This window comes from Camelus dromedarius, chromosome 6 (genome assembly GCF_036321535.1).
Source record: "Camelus dromedarius isolate mCamDro1 chromosome 6, mCamDro1.pat, whole genome shotgun sequence".
Classification (NCBI taxonomy): domain Eukaryota; kingdom Metazoa; phylum Chordata; class Mammalia; order Artiodactyla; family Camelidae; genus Camelus; species Camelus dromedarius.
The window spans coordinates 71,229,198-71,255,624 of record NC_087441.1 but is presented as its reverse complement, the minus strand read 5'-3'; the positions used below and the strand labels follow the sequence as shown (position 1 = coordinate 71,255,624).

The 26,427-nt window shown below is 34.4% G+C and overlaps 1 protein-coding gene across 1 annotated transcript in view; it reads left to right on the top strand.

Moving 5' to 3' along the window:
• Positions 1-26,427, top strand: part of EYS (eyes shut homolog) — a 1,182,030-nt gene that overhangs the window by 288,995 nt on the left and 866,608 nt on the right. Inside the window, 1 exon segment of the mRNA XM_031455943.2 lies at positions 24,181-24,294. Coding sequence (XP_031311803.2) covers positions 24,181-24,294 — 114 coding nt within the window.

Genomic DNA, 26,427 nt, shown 5'->3' with positions numbered 1-26,427 from the left:
TTCCAAATACAGAATGACGGGTTTTGAAACCTTCTGTAAACACTTTAAATTTAAGGTGAAATTAAAGAACTGAAAACAATGGCTGTGATTGTTGTGAATGTTGGAAAAAAACGTGTTTATAAGAAATTGTTATCTATGTGACATTAATCTAGAAAAGAACGCAGTCTCATTTATGAGAAAGCTTTTATTCAACAAGCCTCTTCTCTAGTAGAACCTCCCTGTTATTTTAATTTTAGAGTTTGACAAGTAATTAAGAAAGTTAAGTTGTAATTCTATTTGAAATTTTCAAAAACAAATTTCTTCTATACACCTAATTTATTTGACAATTTCATGGGTTTATATTAGCTACTCTTACATTTTTCTCTTTGTACCATGCATTTTATTATAAACCTAGAACTTTTTCTTCTGTACATGTTTGGCTTAGCTTGTTAAATCAGAGTACTAATGCAACCAGAAGTATAGATTTGAACATTTTATTTCCCACTTGTCTCCCTTTTTTTAATGATGATAGACTGAGGCCTTAATTGAAGTGGTTGTCTTAGAAATGCAACCCTTCACTAAAAATGCGGACGTTACATGAGAAGGGCATTTTGCAGAAGCTACCATCGCACATAGTCATCAGTGACCCATAGGTTTGTTCACACCCAGACTCAGAGTTAACTAATCTTGGTGTTACTGGTGCTTGAGATGCTCCAGAGAAGTTGTGTGAAACTCTGCTCCGTGCTTGGCATCCTTTATGTTGATAGATGATTGTGGATGACATGTATCCCCACTGATCATTGTGGTTTCATCTCTCCATCTACCCCAGGTTAGTCCTCTGTCTTCTAAGACCCTGGTTTTCTGACTTCTGATTTCCAGATTTAGTTGTACTGCCTGGATTGGAGCTGAGCCCCAAAGAGCAGTCTGAGTATCTGGGAGGTGCCTCTTGGATTTGGAAACCCATTTCTAGCAGTTAGTTTCAATAAACACCTGTTCATTCAAGTGCAGCCAGCAGCTATCTCTCGTCTGAAACTGTCCTATTTCTCCCCAGGTCCTTGTTATCAGAAATACTCAGCAAAGCTCTTAGCCAGACCACACTCCAAGGGTGACTACAAACAGGTTAGCCATTCACTTTAACATTGGAGAGGGTAAATCACACAAACTTTGGACTCAGACAAACTCAAATTGAATCATAATTTCATTGTCTTCTAGGTATATAAACTTGAGCAAGTAAACTAGTTCTCTGAGTCTCAATTCTCCATCACAAATTTGTGATGATAATAGCTATTCCCAAACTTGTTTTGTGGTACAAAGAGAGAATACAGATGAAGCAATTAGAGTGATGTGTCACACATTGTAATGATTCAATTAATGGCAGATGATGTTATTATTACTACCATCTGTAAAAAGAAATCATTTTCTATAGGAAAAAAAGTGATGTAATCTGTCCTCTTGTGAGGTGTTTTTTAAGTTTGTACGTATAAGTTCTATGTAAGTTTATATGTAATATCAGAACCGTTTCACTTTAGCAGTTTTGCATGGTTTCTTTTACATAGAGTGTATCAGAAAACACAGAGTATTTTTAAAATTTGGCACTTAATGTTGGAAATAATTCTAATAAATTAGCCATACTACATTAGAAATATGCTATCTGTACCTATTACCATGTAAGAATATATGTGACCTGTGCATACTCAATTATTGCAGAAATAAATTATTTGACTATGGTGAGACATAGGTAATTTTGACTGAGATTGTCCATTTTTCATTATTAGTCAATCCACTTATATGAGAAAAGCAAAATAGTACCTTATAATTTGGTACTTTCAAAAGATAACAGAATTATAATATAAACATATTTGAGTCTTTTCTTTAATTTTAAGTAACAAGAAAAAATAAGGTTCTTAAAATGTCACTGTAAAAATCTCATGTGTCTCTGAATTTATTTCAAATTTTTATAGACATTTTTCTCTGGAGAATTTAATTTGCACAGATAACAGTTATGACTTACTATCCCTACTTTTAAAATTGTCCCACAAAAATAAAATGTGCTCGTAACAACTGCTGACATTATGTAGTTGTCACTTGGACTGGAAAGTAAATTTGTTTCCTCAAATCCAACTTGATTTACTGTTTTAATGTTTGATTTTCTTTTCTGTGAGGTAAAAACTGCAGTAGACACTGATGAATGTGCTTCCAAGCCCTGTAAAAAGTGAAGTGTGGCTTTCACTATAGCTGCCTGTCAGATAAATAATCAGATATTTATATATTTTAGGACTATCAAATGAATTTTCATTTCAGATAAATTTTTCAGTTCACTAGAGGTTAGACCACCTGTGTTAACAATTCTCCAAGAATTGATATGATTCTCCTTATGAATAATAGACTCTAAAAATCTCAGATTTTTACCTCACCATGTATTTTCTAGGTATATATCACAGATCCAGCAACTAAGGTTCTATACAGGTGGTGTCGTAAGAAACTTTCAAATTAAAACAAAGACTTACATGAAAATATTCAGAAAACGCATCTGGTACAGCTAAAAGAATCTTCCAAGTTCATCTAAACATTAATTAATCTGAAATTTCTTAGAGATTATTAATAAAATATTTATTTCTCTTTTTCTCATACACAATTTTAGTAAAGCTAAGACTATAAAAATGCAAAAATTATTAACTAATTTTTTTATTGAATTGTTTGAAAGGTAACTAAATATATAAGAAAACAACTTTATAGTGTGCCGATCTTCCAAATAATATTTATTGCTTTCAAAATGTGAAGTTTTTTTTTTAATTATTAAGCTGTTGGTGATACTGAAATTATTTAGTACTTGAGAATGCATGTAGGCAGGGTTTTGCTAAATGATACAATCACTGAACTGCAGAGTGAGTAGATAATGAAGCTCTTGGTTGTCAACAAACTCACCCAAACTCCTGGTGGGATACAGAGTGTAAAAGAGACAAGAACGTTTAAAACAGTGACTAAGAACTCATGTTTGCAACTTCCAATTCCTCCTACAGATACACTGAAGATAACAAGAAGACTGGGTGAGAAACCATAACATGAAATGAAAATTATATACATTTTATTAGGCAGTGATTTTTAGTATAATTATACACAGTGACTACTTGCATAACATGTGATTTCAATACCACTTATTCCTCCATAAGAAACGACGGAAACTCTTAGCCAATGTGTCTTAGTTATTAGATTAACTCATCTGAATATTTCTTTTGTTTTTATGTGCATTGAGGTCCCACCATCATCTCTGGGGAAGCACATGTCAGTCTCCCTGGCATATTTTTCTCTTGAAATAAAAATGTATCTTTGCCTGGCCTGGCAGTCAATCACATTCCTAAAAGTATCTTAAGTACAGCCTTCTCCAATAGCTCCTTAGTCCTACAAAGCCACTTCTGTCTCAGCACTGTTCACTTCTCTGCTCTGATCTGACACTCTCTTTGCCGTTGGTACTCTGCTTTTCTCCAGTTTTGCGCTTCCCTCCTCATTGCTACTTTAGGAATGATATCAGAATCTCTGCTCCTGGTGAGAAGTGTATGTTCCTGGTTGAAATATAACCTGAGAATGGATATCACAATGCAACCTCTGTAAAATTGCTAAACATCTCCTTTGAAGTAACCACTAAGAGATGTCTGTATTTAATAACATTTTGTCACATAGTTTCTCCAAGGTCCCATCAAAGCCTTGAGTAGACTTGGACATGGTCAGGTAGCACCAAGGACAGCGCCATGTGAACTTCACTCAGGAAGGTCATTTTTGAGATGCAATACAGGCGAAAATAAACAAGTTAGCGCTACACTTGCCATGGTCCTGAGACCACCTGAAAGAAAAAAGGAGCTGAAGAAAAGAATAATTGCAGAAATCAGGACCAATTCTTGCTTGCCATGAGATCAACATATTGTAGTCTCAAAGGGAACTGTATTTTTCTCATATTGTTTGTTTTTCAGAGTTTGAGAAGGAGCCTAAAACTTTATTTTCATTTTTATTATTAAAATACATTAAATTATATAAAATAAATACATATCTTAATAAATTATTAAAAAGATGAACAAGATAACATACCCTTATAATGCCCACCCATTTAGAAGAATTGAAATTTACCAGATAGCCCAAAAGTCCCACCAATCTCAATGTGAACCCCTCCCTCACTATGAAATAACTTCTCTCCTCACTTTTGCAGAATCACCTGCTTGCTTTATTTCACATTTTATCATTCAAGTGTGGATTCCTAGATGCCATTGTTGTGCCCATTTTTAAAATGTGTTTTCAAATATCTGGCAAAATTCAATTTCTTTATTACTTCTTCCTGAAATTGCCAATTCACATTCAGCATTGAATTTCATACTTAACATCTGCTGCATAATACCTGTATGTCTTTTTTTTCTATATTAAAATCCTAGTCTCAAGAACACAAGAGATAAAAACATCAGAATTTCTCATTATTACTCTTTTCCTTTACCCACAGTATAAACATAAAATAACAACAAAAATACCAATAAAATCATGATCACCATGATTGGATAGTTTAATTTTTGTTCTTGAACTTTCTTTATTCCCCTCTAATTTTATGAACTATATCTTTATATTCTGGGACTATTGGCGATACATACAGTGCACCTTCCTTTTTATCCTTCATTTAGTTTATTCCTATGAGTAAATACATGTTTGGTGCTTCCCACCTACTCTTAGGTAGATGTCTCCAGCTCTTTTGGTTGTCTAAAGCTGCGGCTCTAGGAGATTCCTCAGGGAGGGTCCTGGATGACTAATCCTTTCATTCTTGTGTATTAATAATTATAGATCTTTGCCTTTTATACTTGAAAGTACATTTTGCTTGGTATAAAATAGTCTTCCCACATTTTCTCTCTTTAATATTGTACATTTTCTTAAGTATTTAGATATTTAATTTATGTCTAGCATAATGTTGATATTGCAAAAATTCTGATGCTAATCTATTTCCATGGTAAATCACTGTCTGCTTTTTTTGCCCCTCCATGTCCAGAAGGCACTTTTTCCCTTAAAGTGCAGTAATTTTACTGGAACATGTCTTGGTATTGGTAGTTATGTGTACATATTCTGTGATTTTTCCATGTAGTTTCAAGCAGTTTCTTTTTAAGTAAAGTTTTCATTGTTTTCCTTAATTTTGTTTTCTACTTAAGGGAATCTTTAATTTACACATTGAGTTTTCTCTGCCTAGTTTCAATATTTTTCTGTTTCTCTCAAATCCTTTGTATCCATTTCTTAATTTCCTTTTCATTTCATTTTTCCATCTTGTAATTGCCTATGTAATTATCTGCTGTGTTCATTCTTTGTTTTATTCTTTTAGGAAATGTTTTCTTTAAGTGATTCTTTCCTGATCTCTATGACATCATTACTGAGTTTTTCTAATTTGTTTATATTTTGTTCGCTCATAGATTATGTTATTTTCTTAATGGCTTTAGATCATTTTGAAATAATACATTGCAAATTTGATCTGATTATTTGCTTTCATTTTCTGTAATGATACTACATTTCTTTCCCTTTTCGTGTAGTAACTTTGTAATGGAGTTAACTTTGACACATTCTTTTTTGTTCATTTTCAAGTGTTAATAGTCTTTTAGGATATTTTGAAAGACGAGTGATTAAGGGCACTTTCCTCACTTCTCAGTGTTCTCTCTTTGTTTTTGTACATGTATCATTCTAGCTTGTGAAGTCTTGCCTGCTGAAATGTACCAGCTCTGCCCTCCTCTCCCAAGTATGTCTCATCTTCTCCTTCCTTCAACTGCACCATTTCTATTCCACTTGGAACAGTTTCTCCCCTGCGTGGGGCTCTGTTCAGGAAGAGAGATGTGGCAACTCACTCTTGTGAGTCTCTCAAGACATTTGACGGTTCTTCCTTTGTCCTCACCCGTTCTGGGAACAGATAAACCCTTCGAAGCTGCACTGTTTTCAAGTTGGCTTTTGTGTTCTCCAGTGAATACATGAGAACTATTTGGAAATTCTCTTCTCAAGATCCATAAGGTGTCCTATTACTTCCCTTGGTTATCACTTGAACATATGCATCTGACACATAGTTCTTAGTTTTTAATGGATATTTTAAACAATTGTTATTGGTAGCTGGGCATGTGTATGTATGTATGTGTGTGTATGTGTGTGTGTGTGTGTGTGTGTGTGTGTATGTGTGTATGTGTGCACGTGTTCATGGGGATACTGTGTCACCAGATTTTGTTGTAAATGCTGTTCATGAGTTTTTGATTTCATTATCTAGTTGTTCTGTTTGATTTAAGTGGAGATTCAGAGACCATCACGACACTATAATTGTTTTTCCTGTATCCCATTCCTAATGCAGAATAATACTATTCGGAGGGATCTTTGTGTATTTTTAACTTTGTAGCCATATTCTAAACAAGTCTTCTGATATTAAATAGCTTGAAAATAAAAGTTCCCATTAAAAGTTTATATATTAATAACCCTTGATTTCTGGAGTGACTTTGCAATTTTTAAAAATTCTTTTATGTAAACATTTTTTTCTTTCTACATTATATATTTATACATTTTCAGCCAGTGATAAGGACCTTATATATTTAGCCATCATCCCTTATATGTACATTCTTTTCATGTGACTTTGATAAAAACATTCTTATAAGGAAAAAAACTAAAACCATGTGTCCAACAGAGATAAATAAAAACCTTCCATGATAAATCACTTGCTGCTTTGGGTTTTTTGCCCCTACATGCCCAAAACGTGCTTTTTCCCTTAAAGTGCAGTAATTTTACTAGAGTAGGTCTTGATATTGATCATTTTGTCTATACAGCCATTTGACAATAAAAATGATAACCAATATACTATAATATATATGTATATGAGTTTTCTCAGGGAATGGGTGCAGATTAGAAGAGAAAAAGGACCCACGACAAAAACTGAGGCTTGTTAATATTTAAGATGTGAGTTTAAAAGGGGGGTGCTACATCAGGAGACACATAAAATAAAGGTAAAAAACAGTGAGAACTCTAGCAAAGAGAAGAGTTCACTTAAAAGAGGAGACAATTATACACTAACAAATGCAACCTCAAGGTTATATAGGATGGGGCCTCCAAGATGACAAACTGGATTTATCTTTAATGATGTAACATTACCGAAGAGAAAGTTGCTTGTTGTGTGACTGCAATTGAGCAGAAATGAGGAAATGGGTGTAGATAAATTTTTTAAGTAGCTTGGCAGAAAAGAGTGAGAGAGGAAAAAAATTCAAAGATGAAGGACAATGGAGATTTTCTGCTTCATTTTGCTTTCTTTTTAGGCAGGATATTTTAAGATGCTGATGAGGAAAAACAGTAAAAAGGGGAATTTTGAAGATTCCAGAGATGAGAGGAGAGATAATGGAAGAAGTTCCCCCAAAACTGTAGGGAAAGGGTAACAGTGACAAGATACTACTTCCCTTAGGGACAAAAAATATACATATGTGAAAAATACAGGAAGAAATGCGGTTAAACATGGGAGTAAAAGTCTTGAATCTGATGAAGTTCTCTTATGACTGCTGTTTGCTCTGTGTGGTAAAAAGTTAAGTCTTCTCTTGAAAGAGTATAATGTTAGCAAGATTAGAAGTTAGAGGGGTGTAGAGAAATTTAATTAATTAATTAATTAATTGTTTCTGACCTCAGTGTGTCTCTTTTTGCTGTTGTTGTTCATTTTTTTTTTTGAGGGGGTAATTAGGTTTATTTGTTGGTTTGTTTGTTTATTAATGAAAGTACTGGGGATTGAACCCAGGACATGCACTCTACCACTGAGCTGTATCCTCCCACCCTGAGAAATTTTAAAGTATACTCTGGTATCTAAAATGAGTTCACGAACAGCATCAGAATTTTATAGATACTGGAGAGCATGGTTTATTAGCAGAGTTTAAATTTAGCACCAACAAATTAGATTATTGTATTCATTCAAAGCAATGATTACCATCATTTTTTTTTCACATCAGAGTACACACAAAAATTGGTAACATCTTATGACACTTGACATATACAAATAAGGCTTCTTAAAGTCAGAGTTAGCTGGCCTGCTATGTGTGATTATTCTGGAAATTGCCATCTGGCCTTAAGCTAAAGGGGTAATTATCTACACCCAGCCAGAACCTACGTATTGGTACACTGACACACAGTTGGGAAGCTCTGGCCAAACTTTTCTTCCCTGGTGAATGTCGTTTACAAAAACCCAGCAAGATAATTGAAATATTTGCAAGAGGGTGGTTTCATGGAATGAAAGAAAAAAGGTAAAAAGGCCACACTAAAAGTGTAGTGGGAGAAACTGAGAATGGGCAACAAGGGTAGGTGATGGACATTGCACGTGATTAACAATATATCAGCAGAACATCTGCATTATCATTTGAGAGATGGAGCCCTGTGATGGGGAGGACAATATTCATGGCTTAGCCACCACGGGAATGTGCAGCTAATGTGAATGGGATATGAAGGTCATTGGAAAACAGAACATTAAGGAAATGGGGCGTACACTGAGAGGAGGGTGGTCCAAATGGATGTTGGCATTATCCAAGGTGACAGAATGAGGATTGAAAAATGAAGACTTCTCATGCAATTAACTCTTCAGTAAACTGGAAAGGTTTCTAAGAGGTTAAGAAAAGGTAGCGATAGGGTGCAGAAAGACAGTGTTCCTAATTAACATTAAGCTTAGCAATACGATGGCTTTTACATAAATTAAACTAATGGCCAGGAAGTAGAAGTGAGGATTTCACCTTCACACAGTTAACTTCCTAGCATGTGGCAGAATTAATAGCTGCCTCTTTCAGAGGGATCTGCCTTACTGAAATTGTGATTACATTATTGACAGGTTATGTATTAATGCCATAACATTCAACACAAGATATTAAAAACATCAAAAGCAGGTAGTGACATCAAATTTAAAAAGTAAATAAAACACCATCATTTTGAGAGAGCAGAGTCTTCTTGTTACCAAATGTGGATGGACTGCTGGCTGCTCACTGCTCTTTAAATCAGCAAGTGAAAGAAGCAATGTTAATAGAAAGGAAAATTGCTTTTAATAAGAACGCTGGTAATCTGGGGAGATGGTGGGTTTAGCATCCCCCAAAATATCTCTCTGAAGATTCTGCTCAACCCTGAATGTTTTTAAAGGGAAGTGAGGAGTAATCTCAGTTGATCACTGAGATAAGGTAGTCAGAGTCCTTGCCATCCCCCACTGCCTATAAGCTTGTCAATTCCTTGTGAATTTTCCTAAGATGTTACGTTGTTCACACAGTTTGTTCATGAGATGACTGAAGGGGAAGCTAGGGAAGAGGCCTGCTCATCTGTTAATTATTTATTCTCCGTTCCTACTTCTTTGATCTGCAGAAAATGACCAACAACGTAGGTGAGATATTGTGTGATCAAAAGACTTGAAAGATGTGCTGAGGCTGGAGATGAGTAGGGTGTTGGGGTGCTTTAAGGTTTAAGGCTAGTTTAAGTTTAAGGTTAGTTACAATATAGTTTTGCCAAACTGACAAGAAAAGGAGTTTCCTGCTGGGGCGGTTTCCTGCAGACAGCTGCTTACCTGGTGGCGGTTACAGCATCTGTAAGATAACCCAGGAAAGTTCATCAGACAGTGAGTCCGCTGTTGTTCTAATCATCAGCTGCTTAAGCCTGCTCTTCTGTGACTCAGGGAGGCCTGGGAGGCTTCAGCTTTTCTGTAAACCGGAGGCAGGGGTTGGGGGTGTTGCCCACAGGGTCCCACTAAATTTCATTCTCTCTGCCATAGGACCCTTCTACCATTAATCTGTCCATGTATTTGGGCACGTTTCCTGCCATAGGAATGCTCTAATGGTGCTATTCCTCAGAAATATCTTTACTCCTCCTAGTAATCAATTTTGCTAGTTAATTCTTTATACTATATCTTCTCTTTTAAGTTATGAATGTGGTTGCTGTCTCCTGTCTGGACACTAATTAATCCAAATCAGCAGTCATTTATTTCTGGTTACAAAGTATTCATACATTTTAAAGCACATTTTTTGCTTTTCTCCACATTTTACCATTTTTAAAGCCAGGGAATGCCCAACAATTGATGTATTTATCAATCTGTGGCATCTTAGATCTCATTAAATGTGCTGATTTTTTTCCACTTCAATCTCTGTCCTGGACACCAACTGGTCAGAGACTATAAAAGTTCAGAAGGAACACCCTGTCCTTGGTTTAGACATGCGCATTTTAATCCCGATTTTAAAAACAGTTTGCTGGGGGACTTTGTTTTAGTCTAGAACTTTGTTTCCTACTGAATTCTTTATGTACATACCTCTCTGTCCCTTTTTGGTTATACTTCACTTTCTCTTATTGTCTGATTCTTTTCCTTCCTTGACCCTAATACAACAGACACAGATCATTAGGATTAGTGATAATGGAAGTAGATCGCTTCATTCTTGGAAAATGCATTGCCACTTTCTTCCTAACAAGGCCAATTTCGTAAATGACTTAAAAGTATAATTAGGAAATAGATCACTAACTTTCTGTACTATGTCCGTTCAAGAATAAGAATTCAACATGTGAAATACAACTTATTGTATTTAATGATCATTCCCTTTCACTCTTCCAACATGGTTAAAAAGACATTGCATAGCCCGTCTTACAACTGCTGCATGTGGAGCATCTCATTAGGATCCTCACCGGGCTCCGTGTAACTCTGTGAATAAATGCTTTCACTGCAGAGATTAGTATATGATTAGCAAGGTCTACTAAGAAAGGGACTGATTTGAAAGCATAAAATCTAACCAATTTAGATAGTTTCCCTGATGAATTCAAGCTTGAATCAATTTGCACTCAGACTTTTGAATGTGTTGTAATTTTGACTGAAAACTGAAACAAGATTATTTCTGTAAATCTAATATCTCCTTCTCCAAGTGCTCACTGATGTAAAGTCTACTGTAGCATGAAATAGGGCTGTTGTACTTTTCCTCTCGACTCTGATGGCATGCCTAATAAACTCCTACTTCATTATACACAGGAAGGATTCATTTCTAAGATCGAGCATTATAGGAAAATGGGTTTCCATATTGTTATTACTGTTAGGAAATCTGCAAGTGTATAATTACCAGGAGTGATCTTGTCATTATCAATTGTTCATGACCTCAAAACTGTGGCTCAAAACTGTGGAAGATACAATCAGAGATAATTTCTAACACTTATGTGGCTCACAGCTTTAAGAAACTTACACCAACTTGGTATAATTTCACCAACTCCATCTTAATTCTACCAAAAATATTTATGTTTGGACACTGAAAAATATTAACATTTAATTAAGAAATAGATTATTTAATTAATTAACTATCCACTAATTATGCAGATCCTCTGAAGGATCAAGCATAAAAACACTTGGCATTAACCCAAGTTAAGATTCCATGGCTTTGAAAATGCCCCACCATCAACAATCAACAATGTCCTTAGCCACTTTAGTTTCTTGATTGTCATTGAATTCATTAAACTGAGACATTATAACAAAAACTAAAGATAGCCAATAAGTTTATTTGGCAACAATGCCATTAAATTGTATATATTTTGAAATATCCCAAAGAACAAATGCCATTGATGTGTATGGGTTTGGTCCTCATGGTGATGGTCATATTTGGGGGCAGGGATTCAGGGAATTAGGAAGAGTGGAGATTGAAAACTAACACGCGTGACTCATATTCTTCAGTATATTGTCAAAAATCTGAGTTTTCAAGGTCAATGGCCAGTTCTAAAAGTTTCCTAGAGAAATGTGACAACACTAGAAGAGTCACTACAAATCTGATTTTGTGTATTTTTAAGTATTTGCTTTCTCAAATAAACGACCTTTAAATAAGTATATCCTGTGATTTAATTTTCAAGACAAAAAAAACAGTTTAATCAGCATCAGAGTTTATAATCTGTGAAGCAAATATTTTCAGTTAACCAAAAGTATCACAGTTGTGAGTGGATTTTCAATTAATGAGAGTTCCTCTGTCAAGCTTATATTGTCACTCCAAATGTTTCATACGCATCTGTTAGTTTCCACCTGTTTTATAAACTCACACTGCCCATCATGTTATTAAATGCCTGCAGGCTCAGCATGTCTAGGCTCTTAGTTAAGAAGAAATAGATCAAGGACTTCCTAGGGATTTATTCACAGAAGGAATTAAGTGTCAATTCACCCTGCCGCTTCCATGCCCCATGTCTGGACTTTGTGGTCGAGTCTATATACGGACATCAAAATTAAGTAGCAGCCTTCCTACCTAATCTCACCATGCAGGGCCATCCTGCCCATCCATCCCCTTTGTCTAAGATATTATGTATTCACTTCTCAACTTTCAGTTCAAGGCCTTAATACTCATTTCTTTTTCCCAATTTATCACCATAGAATCTACAATAGTCCAAAACTCTATCTGTAATACTGCGCAAGTGTAACCCCAAGAAGGGGAAAAGCCCCAGTTCTTGTCTTACCTGAAAGGGAAGAATTCAGAGGGGGAGACCAAAGCACTGTGTAAATATAGAGTTTATTAGCAGAGCAAAAGTGCACCTCCAAGGGCTGAAGGCGGGCGGATCCAAGAAAGGAAAAGCAATGACTCTCCTAGTCCCTGCTTCTTTTGTGTGGTTGCCTAGGGGCTGTCTTAAGCTAATTTGACAGTTGACTTCATTTGAATGGCACATGTAGGTTGTATAACGTTTTCCTCATTGTGCATGTCCCTCCCCACAATGCACACAGAAAGGCCCTTCTGTCTCATATGGAGTTGCAGCTAGATGCCTCTCTCTGGTTTCTTTCTTGGCACTCATTTAGAGAAGCCCCTTATCCTGAGGGCAGGTATACTGTTATCTTCTAGATTGTTCCCTCCCCTCTCCACTCCCCTTGCCCAGTGCCCTGACCTGTCTAACTGCCTAACAGAAGGAAAAGGGGGAAAGCATATTTCTGATATTACAGATACACAGGTCGCCGTTAAACAAGTTGAGTCTGTCAGTGTTTGAACCAAGAAATAGTGTTCTTTCACGTCTGAGTTTGAATCAATGTGTAATAATGGCACAGCCATCCCACAAAGAACCAACATATTAAATTGATTAATAATGATATTTAGAAGGACATAGCCTAGTATGAGACACCCAAATGGGTATATCCAGTCAAAAGATCAGCATACTTAGTTCTGCCCCTAACTAGATAGTTAGGGGACAATAATCAACTCTCCTGCCAATTGCATTAGCTCTACCTAAATTAAGAACTTTGAACCAAAGGCTATTTCCCTCATCTCAGGAAATTCATTGCACCATTTGTGGGGAGGAATATTGGGAGGTGCCAGGAGGCCAAGAGTTTTAAGGCAAAGTTCCTCTAAATGGAAACTGGGAGCAGAAGAAGAGACATTTCCTGTAACTGTAGGTTTCTACCTCATTTGAATCATCATTAATGGAAGTACTGATTTCCTCCCAGGTCCTTAGATCAGGCTTCATGGCCATAACTCTGATCTGGACTGTAAATGAAGTAGCTGGAATCCCGACTTGATTTGAAATTAAAGGACCATCTCCTCCAACTTTCTTGGCCATACTCTACTCCAATACCCCCACGGAAGCAGTCCCAAGTGCCTCATCTCCCTCTTTTCCACCTAAGAGGAAACCTAACACACCAGGCTGTACAGTGAAATCTTTATAATAAATATAGACTTTTTTTTACATTGTTATTAACCATACACAAAGCCAAATACACCTAAAGAGGAATTTGATCAAAACAAATTCAGCAGGATAAACAGACTGATAATGACTAGATTAATAGTGCTAGCATCAATAAGCTTTTCTGAGGATTAAAAGTCTTTTACGTATAATTTTAGAAAAGTAAATTATAAAATATGTGAATTCAGATCTTTTCATTCTAACTTTTTCCTTTTTTATATATTATCATGTGGTTATATCTCTATGTAATATTTATGTAGTAATAATGGACACTTCCTTCCAAGAATTTATTAACTCACTTAAAATATTTAATGTGGTATCATTTTGTACCAAGTTCTGTTTTGCTGATAGGGAAGAAGTTAATGACAGGACAGTTCTTGCTCTTTGGTAGCTAACTTTCCACTGGGGGAAAAAAAAAACCAGATCAACAAAAATAAGAAATATACAAGAACATACAGACCTCTGTGTGCGTGTGTATGTACAATAATTCCTATGCAGCAAGATAAAATGGGGCAATGTGAGAGAGTGACTGGATAGCCAAGATAAACTTCTTTGAGAAGATTCCATTTTTATTGAAATCTAAATAAGAAGGAGTTATCCCAGGGAGGCCATTCTAGGTTTTGAAGGCTGCTAGTACAAAACCAGGTAACAATGAGTTTGGCATGTTAGGAACGTGAAGAAATCCAATATATCTGGAAACCAAGTAAACAAGAAAGAAGTGGTGTGGGCTGGGGGCTGAGAAGTTGTCAGGGGCCACATCAAGTAAGGCAAGGAGTTTGGATTGTATTTGAAGTACTGCCAGACACTATCATACTGGTTTTATATGCTGTGATTATATATATATATATTTTTTTTTAATCACTCTGAGTGTGATGTAAACTATAGGAGAGTGAGGGTTAGAACAAGGAAACCAGTTAAAATATTGCTTTTATTTGGCGAGAGAAATAATTATGACAGACTTGGATGCTAGTAATTGAGAGAAATACAGACTTGGGATATTTTTACAGGTAAACTTGCCAGGACTTGCTGATAAATCTAATGTTGGTAAGGAGGAATAAATAACTCTTAGGCTTTATAACTTGTAAATAAGGAAGAATAAAGGGTAGAGTTGCTTAGAGAGAGTTTCGTTTTGCCTATGTTGAATTTGTGATGCCTACTATGTATCCAAGTGGTGTTACCAACTGATGTTTAATTATTTATTTAGCCCTGGAAGAGTTAGGTGTTCATTCCAGATAGGAACGGAAATTTGGACTTGGGGGTCTTTGTCATGTGAAGGTAGTGGTATAGTTGATGTTTTCTATAAATCAATGGATTCTTTCAGTGACATGAGCTCACAGTAGGCAGGGAAAAAAATGGATAGTTGAATGAAAGAATGAGTAAATAAAAGATGATAACATTAAAATATTATGAAAACAAATATATTTATACATATATGTGTGTGCATGTGTGAGACTGGGACATTATGCTGTACACCAGAAACTGACACATTGTAACTAACTATACGTCAACAAAATTTTTTTTTAATAAAAAAAAATGATGGTAGCACCAACCAATGGACAGAAGACAGGAAAGAATTTCAGGAGCTAGGCAAACCACAAAAGCAATTAAGACTAGGAGGGAACAGAAGAGACAGAGTACAAAAAGGCTGTTTGGGATAGTGTGTGTGAAACAGGATTCTGATTATTAGGATTGCTTCTTGGTCACTGGTTCATTCCTCCTTTATGGCTGCCATGAAGAGAAACCCTGCACAGTCTGGTTTAGCCCAGAGGGAGGAAGTAATTGGAGAAATCTGGCTGAAGAGAATATCATCAAGAAACAGATTTAAAAAACTAGCTAAACATTGAAAAGGGAAAGTTATTTGAAACTCTGTGTGTTTTAGCCAGTATTGAAATCCAGACCTGGAAGTATATTAGGAAGAAAAATAAAAATTCTTAGAAATAAGCATCTAAAATTATTTTAAAATATGATATAGAATGCTTCACTATTTGTATTCTATGAATTCAAAAACTAAAAGGATGCATGCCTACTAGGTTATTGAATGCATTCAAGCTGGTTATACTTAATAATTTATTTGTCAAACAAGAAGAGACTTTACTCCAGCTCACTGAATCAAATTAGAAATCTCATTTAAATTCCATCTACATTTTGGCAATGAAAGCTCTAAAATCATAGGCATGCACACCTTAAATGTGGCTATTGTTGTCAAATCACGCGGAACACAATCAGAAATGGAAAACAGTTTATCATAAGTCCCCTTTCTGACAATCTTTAAATTATTCATTACATCACTTGGAATTTTAGTGTTTTGTTGATGATTTGTCATAAACAGGATCGGAAATGATGATGTGTCCTTTAGAGATAAAATACCATCACCATTTATGTGTATTCAGTCACTGTTAATTTTTTATTCATTTAACAATAATTTTTTAAGCACCAATCTGTGCCAGAGATGACAGAATGGATACTTCCTTTTTTTTTTTTTCTTTTCAAAAGCCTACATTTTTTAAGTAAAAGACAGATATACAAGCAATCCTGCAGAGGAAGGTGTACATGCTATAAAGGTGAAAGTAACTGCCATTACCTGAAAAGAACAGGCTTCCTGAGATGACTTTTGATCAAGGTTTTGAAAAGAACCAGGCAAACTGCAGGCATTTAAAAAGTTGTTAATGCTTGGAGCAGAGGATGCATGAGAAAAGGACTGGAGACATACCACCAGGAGGGAAGTCAACCACAGATTTTCATATTTCTGGGGGCTTTTCACTTTATCCTCTAAGTCTGTACCTCTTGGGTTAGAGCTCTATACCCTGGGGAATGCATGGAAGGCTTAATGAGCAGCATTCAGAACTCAGTGTCACAAGTATAACTGGAGCTACACCTTGGACTGTCAAGTTGCCATAGAAATTTATACCTATCATGATATTAATGAACTGTACCTTAAGAAGGATAAAACATGGTGTAAAATTCAAGATTTGCATAATTTAAAGATTAAAGTGTCAAATTTGGAAAAAAATAAAACAACAAAATGCCTTACTTGTAGGTGTCTTGTCAGACCCTCCTGATGTCTGAGAGTATAAATTCCCTCTTTTCATCAGTTAAAACTATTTAATAGATGAGTTTCAAAATACGCATGAGAGGTGGGGAATCAGTTGAAAGCTGAAATTGTAGGACATTTCATGAAACTTTTCTTTTAGAAATACAAGTTTGCAGCCAGAAGCATTCAGTTTGATTAGAGGAAGCTGGGATCAGACAACTCAGAGGCATATTTAGGGACGATGACCTGGGGGAGGATGGGGTGATGTATTCACTTAGGGTGGAGAGGAGACCTGTGTTATTCAAACTTCACCAGAGAGTGAGAAGAGAATCATATTAAGAATATATAATGATATTTTAAACAATATTATGGTTACCAGGGAAAGAGGATGGGAAGGGATAAATTTGGGAGTTTAAGATTTACAAGTGGTAACTACTATATATAAAAAGCAAGTTTCTTCTGTCTAGTACAGGGAACTATATTCAAAATCTTGTAATAACCTTTAATGAAAAGGAATATGAAAATGAGTATATGTATAAAAATACATGCATGACTGGCACATGTTGTGGTACACCAGAAATTGACACATTGTAACTGACTATATATATTTCAATATAGGAAAGAAAGACTATATATTGATATTTTATCATTTCCTCCCACTCTTTGGGAACCCCAGGACTGTAGGAAACTTCACCAAGTGTCTTATCAGTCACAAGAATTTAATAAGACCAAGAAGACAGCCTTGAGGTTTGCCTCAGTTTGACTGAAGTTTAGACTAGCTTCACCTGCCTTCCTGCCTCTCTTCTCACTCTGTTTCTTTATAGAATCTAAGTGACCTAAACACAGAGGTCCCTCTCCATTTTCTTGGGGCATTTACTTCAGACAAACTTCTAAGTGTAAATTCTTCCCCTTCCCCTTTGAAGGCATCTTTTTAAAAGCCTCTTGCCAATTCTACAGCAGCAGGCTGTCTCTTTCAAGGACCTGAGAACCAGCCCCTTGTAATGCAGTCACCCCACCTCGCAGTTTCTGTGGAGGGGGTAGGAGTCTAGCTTTGGCAGTCACCTTGATCCAACACCACCTCACAACTTGAAGACTGGGAAGGTTTCTGTTTCTTTAGCAAACATATAACCTATGATCACAGGCCCTAGCTTTGAAAATCTCACCCGTTGTTACAGTGGAGTCAAGCTCAGACCTAGTTCTGGCCTCTCTCCTCTATTACAATAACCTCAGATGAAGTCTGTCTTGCTTGTTTAACTTTAGCGAAACTTTTGCTTTGACAACAGCTCCTCAATTTCTAGAAAAGTGCATCACCCTTCCCTGAATACTTGTGTGAACTCCATTCTTTGCTGGAGCATGGGCTTTTTATTTTGGAGTGAAAGAAACATACCACCTGCCCTAGTATATACTAGTCAGTATAATCTAAAACATATTTCCTGTCTGTATTTATCAAAAGTTAGACTGGAGGAAAAAATTGCCGTATAATGATCTAAATATACCTGTGCATCAATATTCCATAATACATTTCTAAATGTAGTTAAGAAGAAAACGTACTAAATTCCTATAGAATTGTTTTTACTGTTTTGAATTTTGATGTGCATAAAACAGATTATATTGATGGAAAGTTTAAGAAACAGCCATATGAAATTTATCTTGTGTCATCTGTAAGAGTGTCTCAGAATAGTTACCCACATCCTTTCTAAGAGGATCTTCTAGTGACATTTCTTTCTGGCTTTAGTTTGAGACTTGCAAATATTAACCATTATATATACAAATAGATAAAAAAACAAATTCTTTCTGTATAAAACAGAGAACTATATTCAATATCTTGTAATAGCCTTTAATGAAAAAGACTATGAAAATGAATATATGTATATGTGCATGACTGGGACAGTATGCTGTACACCAGAAATTGACACAATGTAACTGATTATACTTCAATTAAAAAAAATTCCTTCTCTTGAGTCAATAATGCCTCGTTATGTAATGAACACTACAATGCTTTTCTTCTGTACTGCCTGCTAGAATTATTAGGCTCGAGTTAGTAGACCAACAGAAATCTTTAAGATATAACGTTTTTAAGCTTATTCTTGAATTCATGTTATAAACCCACTACATTTTTTTCCTCACCCTTTGACTTTAAGACTGAGTTCCTGAATTGTTCTTCACTTGTTCTCAAATCTTCCCCAGGACAGACCTGGCTAGTGTGCACAGATGAGTGAGTCGATGGCAAAATGGATTAACTGTTTGGAGTGATTATAGGAAACCAGGACTGGTTTGCCTCAGTTTTTGGGGTGACCCTTGATAAGGCTCCTTCACTGAGACTTTAGGGACCCAAAATCCTTAGCAGGAGACACTACAACAGGCATCGTTTGGACAGAGAGATCGAGAACAGGAGATAGGGGAACATCACATGCCATTTGGTAATCAAATGTATTATTCTACAGGCATGAATCACCAGAAGTAGATGGGCTGAGTCTGTGAATGAGAGATCCCATTAAAATGAAGGCAGTTATAAAGAGCAGATAAATCTGACAGCAGGTTGTCTGGTGTTAAATTACAGCTCATCACTTACCAGAGGAGGGGGCTGAGCAAGTTGTGTAACCTCTATTCACCCAGCCCTCTCATCGCTGAAGGTAAAAACAGTACCTGCCTAACCAGGTTGCTGTAGGGCTCACAGAAGTGAGAAGAGGCGACAGTAAACACTGGCAAACTGTGACCCAGCTGGTTTGATCTGGAGGTAGATACATAAACCACACATAAAAATAGGTAATTTTAGAGAACTTCAAGCTTTTTTATCCTGAAAATCCCTTGTATCTAAAATAATAGCAAGACAGAGATGCCCAGAAACTCAGTAAAATGTTTTTCACAGTTAAAGAAAGCAATCTATCTTTTTTTTTTTCCCTCATAAAATGGAAATCATGCTCTGTTCCGGCATCTAAGCTATTGTAGTCATAACTGAGTGGAATAAAAATGCCACTTTCAGGCTCTCCAACAGTTCAGTGGCTTTATTTTTATTTTGCAAGAAATTTATAAGGCTATTTTATAATTCATCTGCTGTTAATTTTTCCTAAAAGAGTTCTTTACATTTATTTACTTCTCTCTTGCTAAATCCGTAGTTCTGTTGTTATATGATTCTTAGATTTTGTAGAAAACCACTATTATCTTATTATTATCTTATTCAAATATCTTATTACATAAGAGGCACTGATTATAAATTAACTAAAATATAGTGAAATGGGTTTATTTGAATTAACTATAAAATCTGCTTTACATAATTGAATACTTCATAGAATGTTATATAAATCACAGAAAGCTTTTAATATAGCACAATAGAAAGCTGAAGTTTAAAGGTAACTTATTTGATTATAAAGTTAAGAACCACAGATCTAGTTTACCTAATGATAGTCACAAAACTAGTCATTTTTATGAACTGCAGCCTAATCTTGTATACTCATTCCTTTCAGTTCAAGCACCTCATAAGAGATGAGATATTTTCACAAAATGTTGTTAAAACTGTTACAATATTTAAAAATCAAACAAACGAAAACCCAAATTGAGTATTAAATGTGGTAAATGAAACCAAAAGAACTTCCAATAAAATCAGTGGATTCTCAGCACAATCTTTCCCCTCAGCTTTGCTAAAGAAATTAACATTTTTACATAGTTCCTTATTTTATTTCTTCTGTTATTGCCTTTCTTTGCTCATACAAATATTTTATTTGTTCTTTTGTTTTGTAATTTAATTACAGATTTTATTGACTCTTTATTATAAAGATGAATCTTCTTTTAATTCATTCCCTGATTCACCTTTCCTCTCCAACTTTCTCTTAATAGTATTTTTAGTTCTAAGTAATACCTTTAAGCTTCCATATTTTAATCAAATTCAGATACCTAACTTTTATTAAATTAAGGATATAGTGCCTTATTCTTCTCTTTCCAAATTAGCCCTTTTCACCTCCAAAATTGTGTTTACATTGTCGTTATTTCAGCACATTAATGTAAGTATAATTAAGCCACCTAAGCTTGATTAAGAGTTAAGTTGAAAAACTGAAAACAAGTCACTAGCATTCACTTTATTATGAATATGTAAACACTCTTCCTTGGAGAAGTGACGCCACAACAGCATTTCTTTTCTGACGTTCCACACATGATAATCCAAGTCCACTTGAGGGACGATATTTCTAGCATTGAGATCAAATATTTTATTTTATTTCACATTGAATAAATTCTTCAAAAAGTCAACTTAAGTTTATTCAGACCATCACCTTCTTTGTACATTTTTAAGTGTATGCTCAAATTTTTCATTGACTTCTTCCTTCGTATTTAAAGAAGTTAATTTCTCTGTAAGTTTTACAAATATAGCTGCACATCCACTTTATATGAGGAATGGATACACAAAACTATCTTTGAAAAAAGAATTTCTTCAGCATTCGCTGATTTCATGTTCTCATTTAGACAGTGATGTTTCCCAACCATTATATTATTAATTATCATGTGATATTTAATGAATTCCTGAATTAAAGAAATGGTTTCATATACTACTTCTCTTTTTTTCCTTATCACCCTGGTTTATCAGGAGTGTACCTTAAAGTAATTTCATGAGAATGTTTGAGTAGGGGGGACATTTTTATTATTTTTATTACTTTAAATGATTTTGTTTTTCCTTTAGAAACATTAAACATTTTCTTTCTATTCTTGATGTTATGAAATTTTGTGGTAATGAAACCAGAATAGACTAGAGCTTTCATTCACATATATGTATTTTAGGCTCCTAAATTCATGTCTCATAAACTGTAGCGTAAATCTCAATTATCTGATGTTGCTTCTATCCATTTCTCCCCTCTCCCTGTACATCCTTTGAATGATGGCATACTTAAATTGGTTTTGCATATGACTTTATTTTTCTTTCAGATTTTCCTTCACTATGGTTTTGCAAGAGATTTGTAGAGACACACTCTATTTCATTACACATGTAATATATTTTATTTCCACAAAAATACTCTTAATACTAAACTGTACTTTTAATTTTCTTTAAATATATATTTATTGAAGTATCATCAGTTTACAATGTTGTGTCAATTTCTGGTGTACAGCATAATGCTTCAGTCATATAGGAACATACATATATTCATTTTGTTATTCTTCTTCAACAGAAGTTACTACAAGATATTGAATATAGTTACCTATGCTATATAATATAAACTTGTTTGTATCAGTTTTCAGTTATATTAGTTAGTATCTGCAAATCTCAAACTCCCAATTTAACCCTTCCCACCCCATTTTCCACCCTGGTAACCAAAAGTCTGTTTTCATTGTCTGTGAGTCAGTTTCTGTTTTATAAATAAATTCATTTGTCTTTTTTTTTTCTTTTTAGATTCTACATATAAGTGATATCATACAATATTCTTCTTTCTCTTTCTGGCTTACTTCACTTAGAATTACAATCTTCAGTTCCACTCATGTTGCTGCAAATGGCATTATTTCATTATTTTTTAAGGCTGAGTAGTATTCCATTGAATAAATACACCACAACTTCTTTATACAGTCTTCTGTCAATATATATATAAAATACCTACTTGGATTATTTTACTGTATTTTCATAGCATAATGGAGATAGATATATTTGGTGTTGAATGAATATTTTGCTTTTGTAAATGAACCAGTTTTTTTTAGATTTATTACCCTAAGTACATTATACTTATGTTTAAAACTTGCAATATTTCTTTTTTACACCACATCCATTCTGTTACCATAGTAGCTCCTACAGTGACCCTTAATATAGTATATTCCTTATTTTGATAAAGAGCTGCTCATGTTTTAAAATATGTAAATATTTGTGTGTGTGTGTGTGTTTTGCTTTAGGAGGAAGTTCTAATAATAGACAGACCTTTGTTTTCTGAGATTGGAAAAAGTAACGAAACTCTCAATACTTCCCTCATATGCAAGCAAGTACTATCAAACTGCCATCCTTACAATCAAAATGTTGCCCAATATACAACTTCCAAAAGCTATGCCTATTTCTACTCCTGTGTGAATGATGAAAAATAAAAGTACTGCCTAACCTTTAGGTATTGAAAAAGTCAAATTTGTTTTGAAAACCATGAATTTAACAGCTACTTTTTTCCTATTAAATCTGAGACTGTTTTTATGTGGTTAACCTTCTTAATAATCTTCATGAAATATATAGCCACTTATAAAAGCTTAGTGTACTATTTACCATGAACAAAAACTCAAAATAATTTAAAATTGTATGACAGCAAAAATCAAGTCTTCAGGAGAAATGAATTTTGGTATCTCCCCAACTACAAGGTTTTCAATGTGCCTTTTTTCTCACAAAGTTGATCCATAAGACAAATTACAAAATAAATATTTTTGAAGTATAAACAAAGTTTTCATTTATTATTAATTCTAAATTCATTGCTTATTAATTAATAAAATTAAATTCAATTTTAATTTTCACTTTTTCTTCAGTTTAACTTGACATTCTAATGTCATATTTTCACTAAATATTTTATTTTGCAGGGATAATAGTAATATAAATAGATTTGCTACTTAGTTGCATGTGCTTTTTCCCATTTAGACATATATTACATTAATTTTTCTCCAGCCCAATTCATTTCAACTTATTGGATTAAAAATAACTTTTAATAGTACTAGGAAGATTTCTATTCATCTAATTTTTAAATACAATGTGTTATGTGTCAATGTCAATATTATATTCTTGTTAAAAATTGTCAAAAATCTAGTTGTCATAAGCCTTAATAATCAATTCAGTGTTAGTTTAAGCTCTTTTTTTTTTTAAACTCTTTGCAAATTAACAAACAATCCAAGTGATATAATATGAAAAGTCGATTTTAGGGACATAAATTCTTGGTGGAGCATTAATGGAACATCTGCACTGCAGAACTAGTTAAAAGGAAATGTTAAGACTATTTAGCAGACATTTCTGTTTTCCTTTCTTTTCATATAGGTTTGCTTTGTGAAATTAGTAGGAAGAAATGTGATTCATCACCTTGCCTGCAGAGCACTACATCTACAGAACTCAGGGATCAGTTTAAATTTGTCTATCCCCCTGGCTCTATTGCTAAGCACCATTTGACAACTGTGCCCTGAAAAGAACATTTAGCCCTGGGGGACTTACATCAGGATGTCGTTGGTTCACGAGTATTTCCTTTAAATTTCCCTTAGCCTAACATTCAATTTTCATTCCAATAACTTAAAATATCTATTTCACCTCTAGACTCCAAATCAGAAGATAAATTAGTTCACATCTAAACAGTCTTTGCCTACCAGCTCAGAGATTTGCCTGCATTTAGTAATTTCAAGAGAAGTTGCTACAGTTTGTAGTAAGGTGAAATCAGTGGATTCTGACATTAATATATGTGGCATTCTTATCTGATGAGTTTAATCTCAGCTATCACCCTAAATGGATTAAAATATTTGGGCCAATTTAAGAATTATAACTGGACACCTGCTTATCTTATTAAAGCTTTAATTCATTTAATTAGTTTTCAAAGGGACAAGATATGAAATAGATGTAGATGAATAGGCTTCACATCCCTGCAGGAAGGGAGCCACCTGCATTGACCAAGCTGGTAATTATTTCTGCCAATGCATGGTTCCATTGAAAGGCAATGGTCACCGAGGGAGAAGGAAAAAAGCAACCATAATTAACTTTAAAAAGCATTTCTGTCTCTTGTCTGATCTCATTTCAGTCTCTCAACAAGATTATTGGTCCTCCATTTTCTTAGAGTCAGCCTGTAAAGTGACCAACCAATTATCCCTTAGGCAGAAACCAGAGTGAACTGAGCTTTGTTTATACATCTACTAAAACAGTCAAGTTTCTTATTTTTCTCTTAGAAAGGCCATCGATACAACCAAATGGTAAAATACAAAGTAGGTAAGGGATACATAACAAGCCTATCATGTTATAGTTGATATATTTCTTCCTATCATTCAATTTCTCATGAAATTGTCAAGTTTTTCTCTTTTTTTTTCTTTCTAAACTAATCACTCATTTAATTTTTGAATGTAGTTATATTTTGCTTAACATATAGTAAGCCAGTAACAGATACTTTCTATTTGGTTTCAACCTTGATGATGCTTTTTTAGCTTCAGCTAAGGAATTACATTTTTTTTCAAAAGCTAAATAAATGTATATTTTGCATTATAAAATACATGCTTTGATAAATTGTTGTGCAAACTGGTATGTAGAAAGTCAATTTTTGTATACTTCCTTGAACTTCAGTATCTTTTCCTAAGCCACAGAATTTAAAAATTGTGTTATTCAGTGTTCTCCAGAGAAACAGGACCAATGGGAGTTACATCAATCTATATCTGTTTTGCTATATCTATCTATCTATCTATCTATCTATCTATCTATCTATTTATCATGGAGATTCATCATGAGGAACTGGCCCACTTAATGAGTGATGGAGGATGAGAAACCCCATGATCTGCTGTCCGTGCCCAACATTTTCCCCAAAAATTCAGTGATAATCAATTTATATTGCTATGCAAAATGTACTAAGTAGGGTTTGTTTTTTTTAATGTTTCCATGTGTGAAATAAATGGGAATAAATCATACCTCAATGTGTAAATTTTCCTTTTATGTATGAAATATTTCATACATAAAAGGAAAATTATTGTTACACACACACAGATATCTGAAATTAAGTACACATACTCATCTTTCCTCCAGAAATAAGTGCAATTGTGCGTGTGGAAATATTTTACAAATACTAGTTCATTATTATTTGTTTAAAAATACAACCATTCCTACAGAGTAAGGGAGCCCTTGTCCAATTAGCAATTTCAATTTCTAAAAATAATGTCCATGAAATATAATGGAAGTAGAGGCAAGATGTGAAAATGACTACGTATAATGAAAATGTTGCTCCTGTCAGACTTAACATGTGAAGCACTGAAAGAGGCAAAGTCTATCTCAGAATTTGGAGTTTCCTTAGTAGATGAAGATGATCACAATCCTCAAATTGCCTATTACACATGGAGTTATATTAAGTTAATATGGTTCTTGGTAGAAAAGTCTGATTGATAAATCCAAATTTTTAACTGTATATTTACTAGAAATTAAACTATTGATAATTTTATAATTCTTACAATGAACCATCTGCATACTGAATTTTATTAAATGAAAGAATCTAGGAGGTAATGTTGCATATATCATTGTTAAAGGAATAGTTTTTCTATTTCTATCACATTTTGGAGGTAAGAAATAATTTGTTACCCTTTTCTTCTAAAATATAAAGGTTTCCAATAGCTAATATAAAGAAGACAGGGCTTTGATGTAAATTATTGTTTGGTTCTCAAGAAAATAAGTGCTTGAACTAATAAGAATGTTATTTCAATAAAGCTAGGTGTGCACAAGCAGAATAGAAATATTATTTGAGTAAATGTCTTACCTGCTAAAGCTTTAATGATACATGACCCTAAATGTGTAGCAATTAAGATAAAAAAGCAGAAATGGTAATTAGCCATTAAACATGTTTGCACAAGAAGGTAAACAGAGAAGAAAGAAAACTCAGCAAAATAAAAATGCTTAAGTGTGTTGAAAGTCAGAATAATAATGCTGTTTTGTGGCTAGGACACTCTGTTATGGGAACTTGTAATTAGAAAGCAGATTTAAGTACATATATTTAAGTTCTTGTGAAGTGAAAAGGACTAGAGGGCAGATAATGGACAATTAGTTTTCAGCCTTCACAGGCCACATCGCAGTCACTCTTGTACTGAGCTCCGGGGGCCAC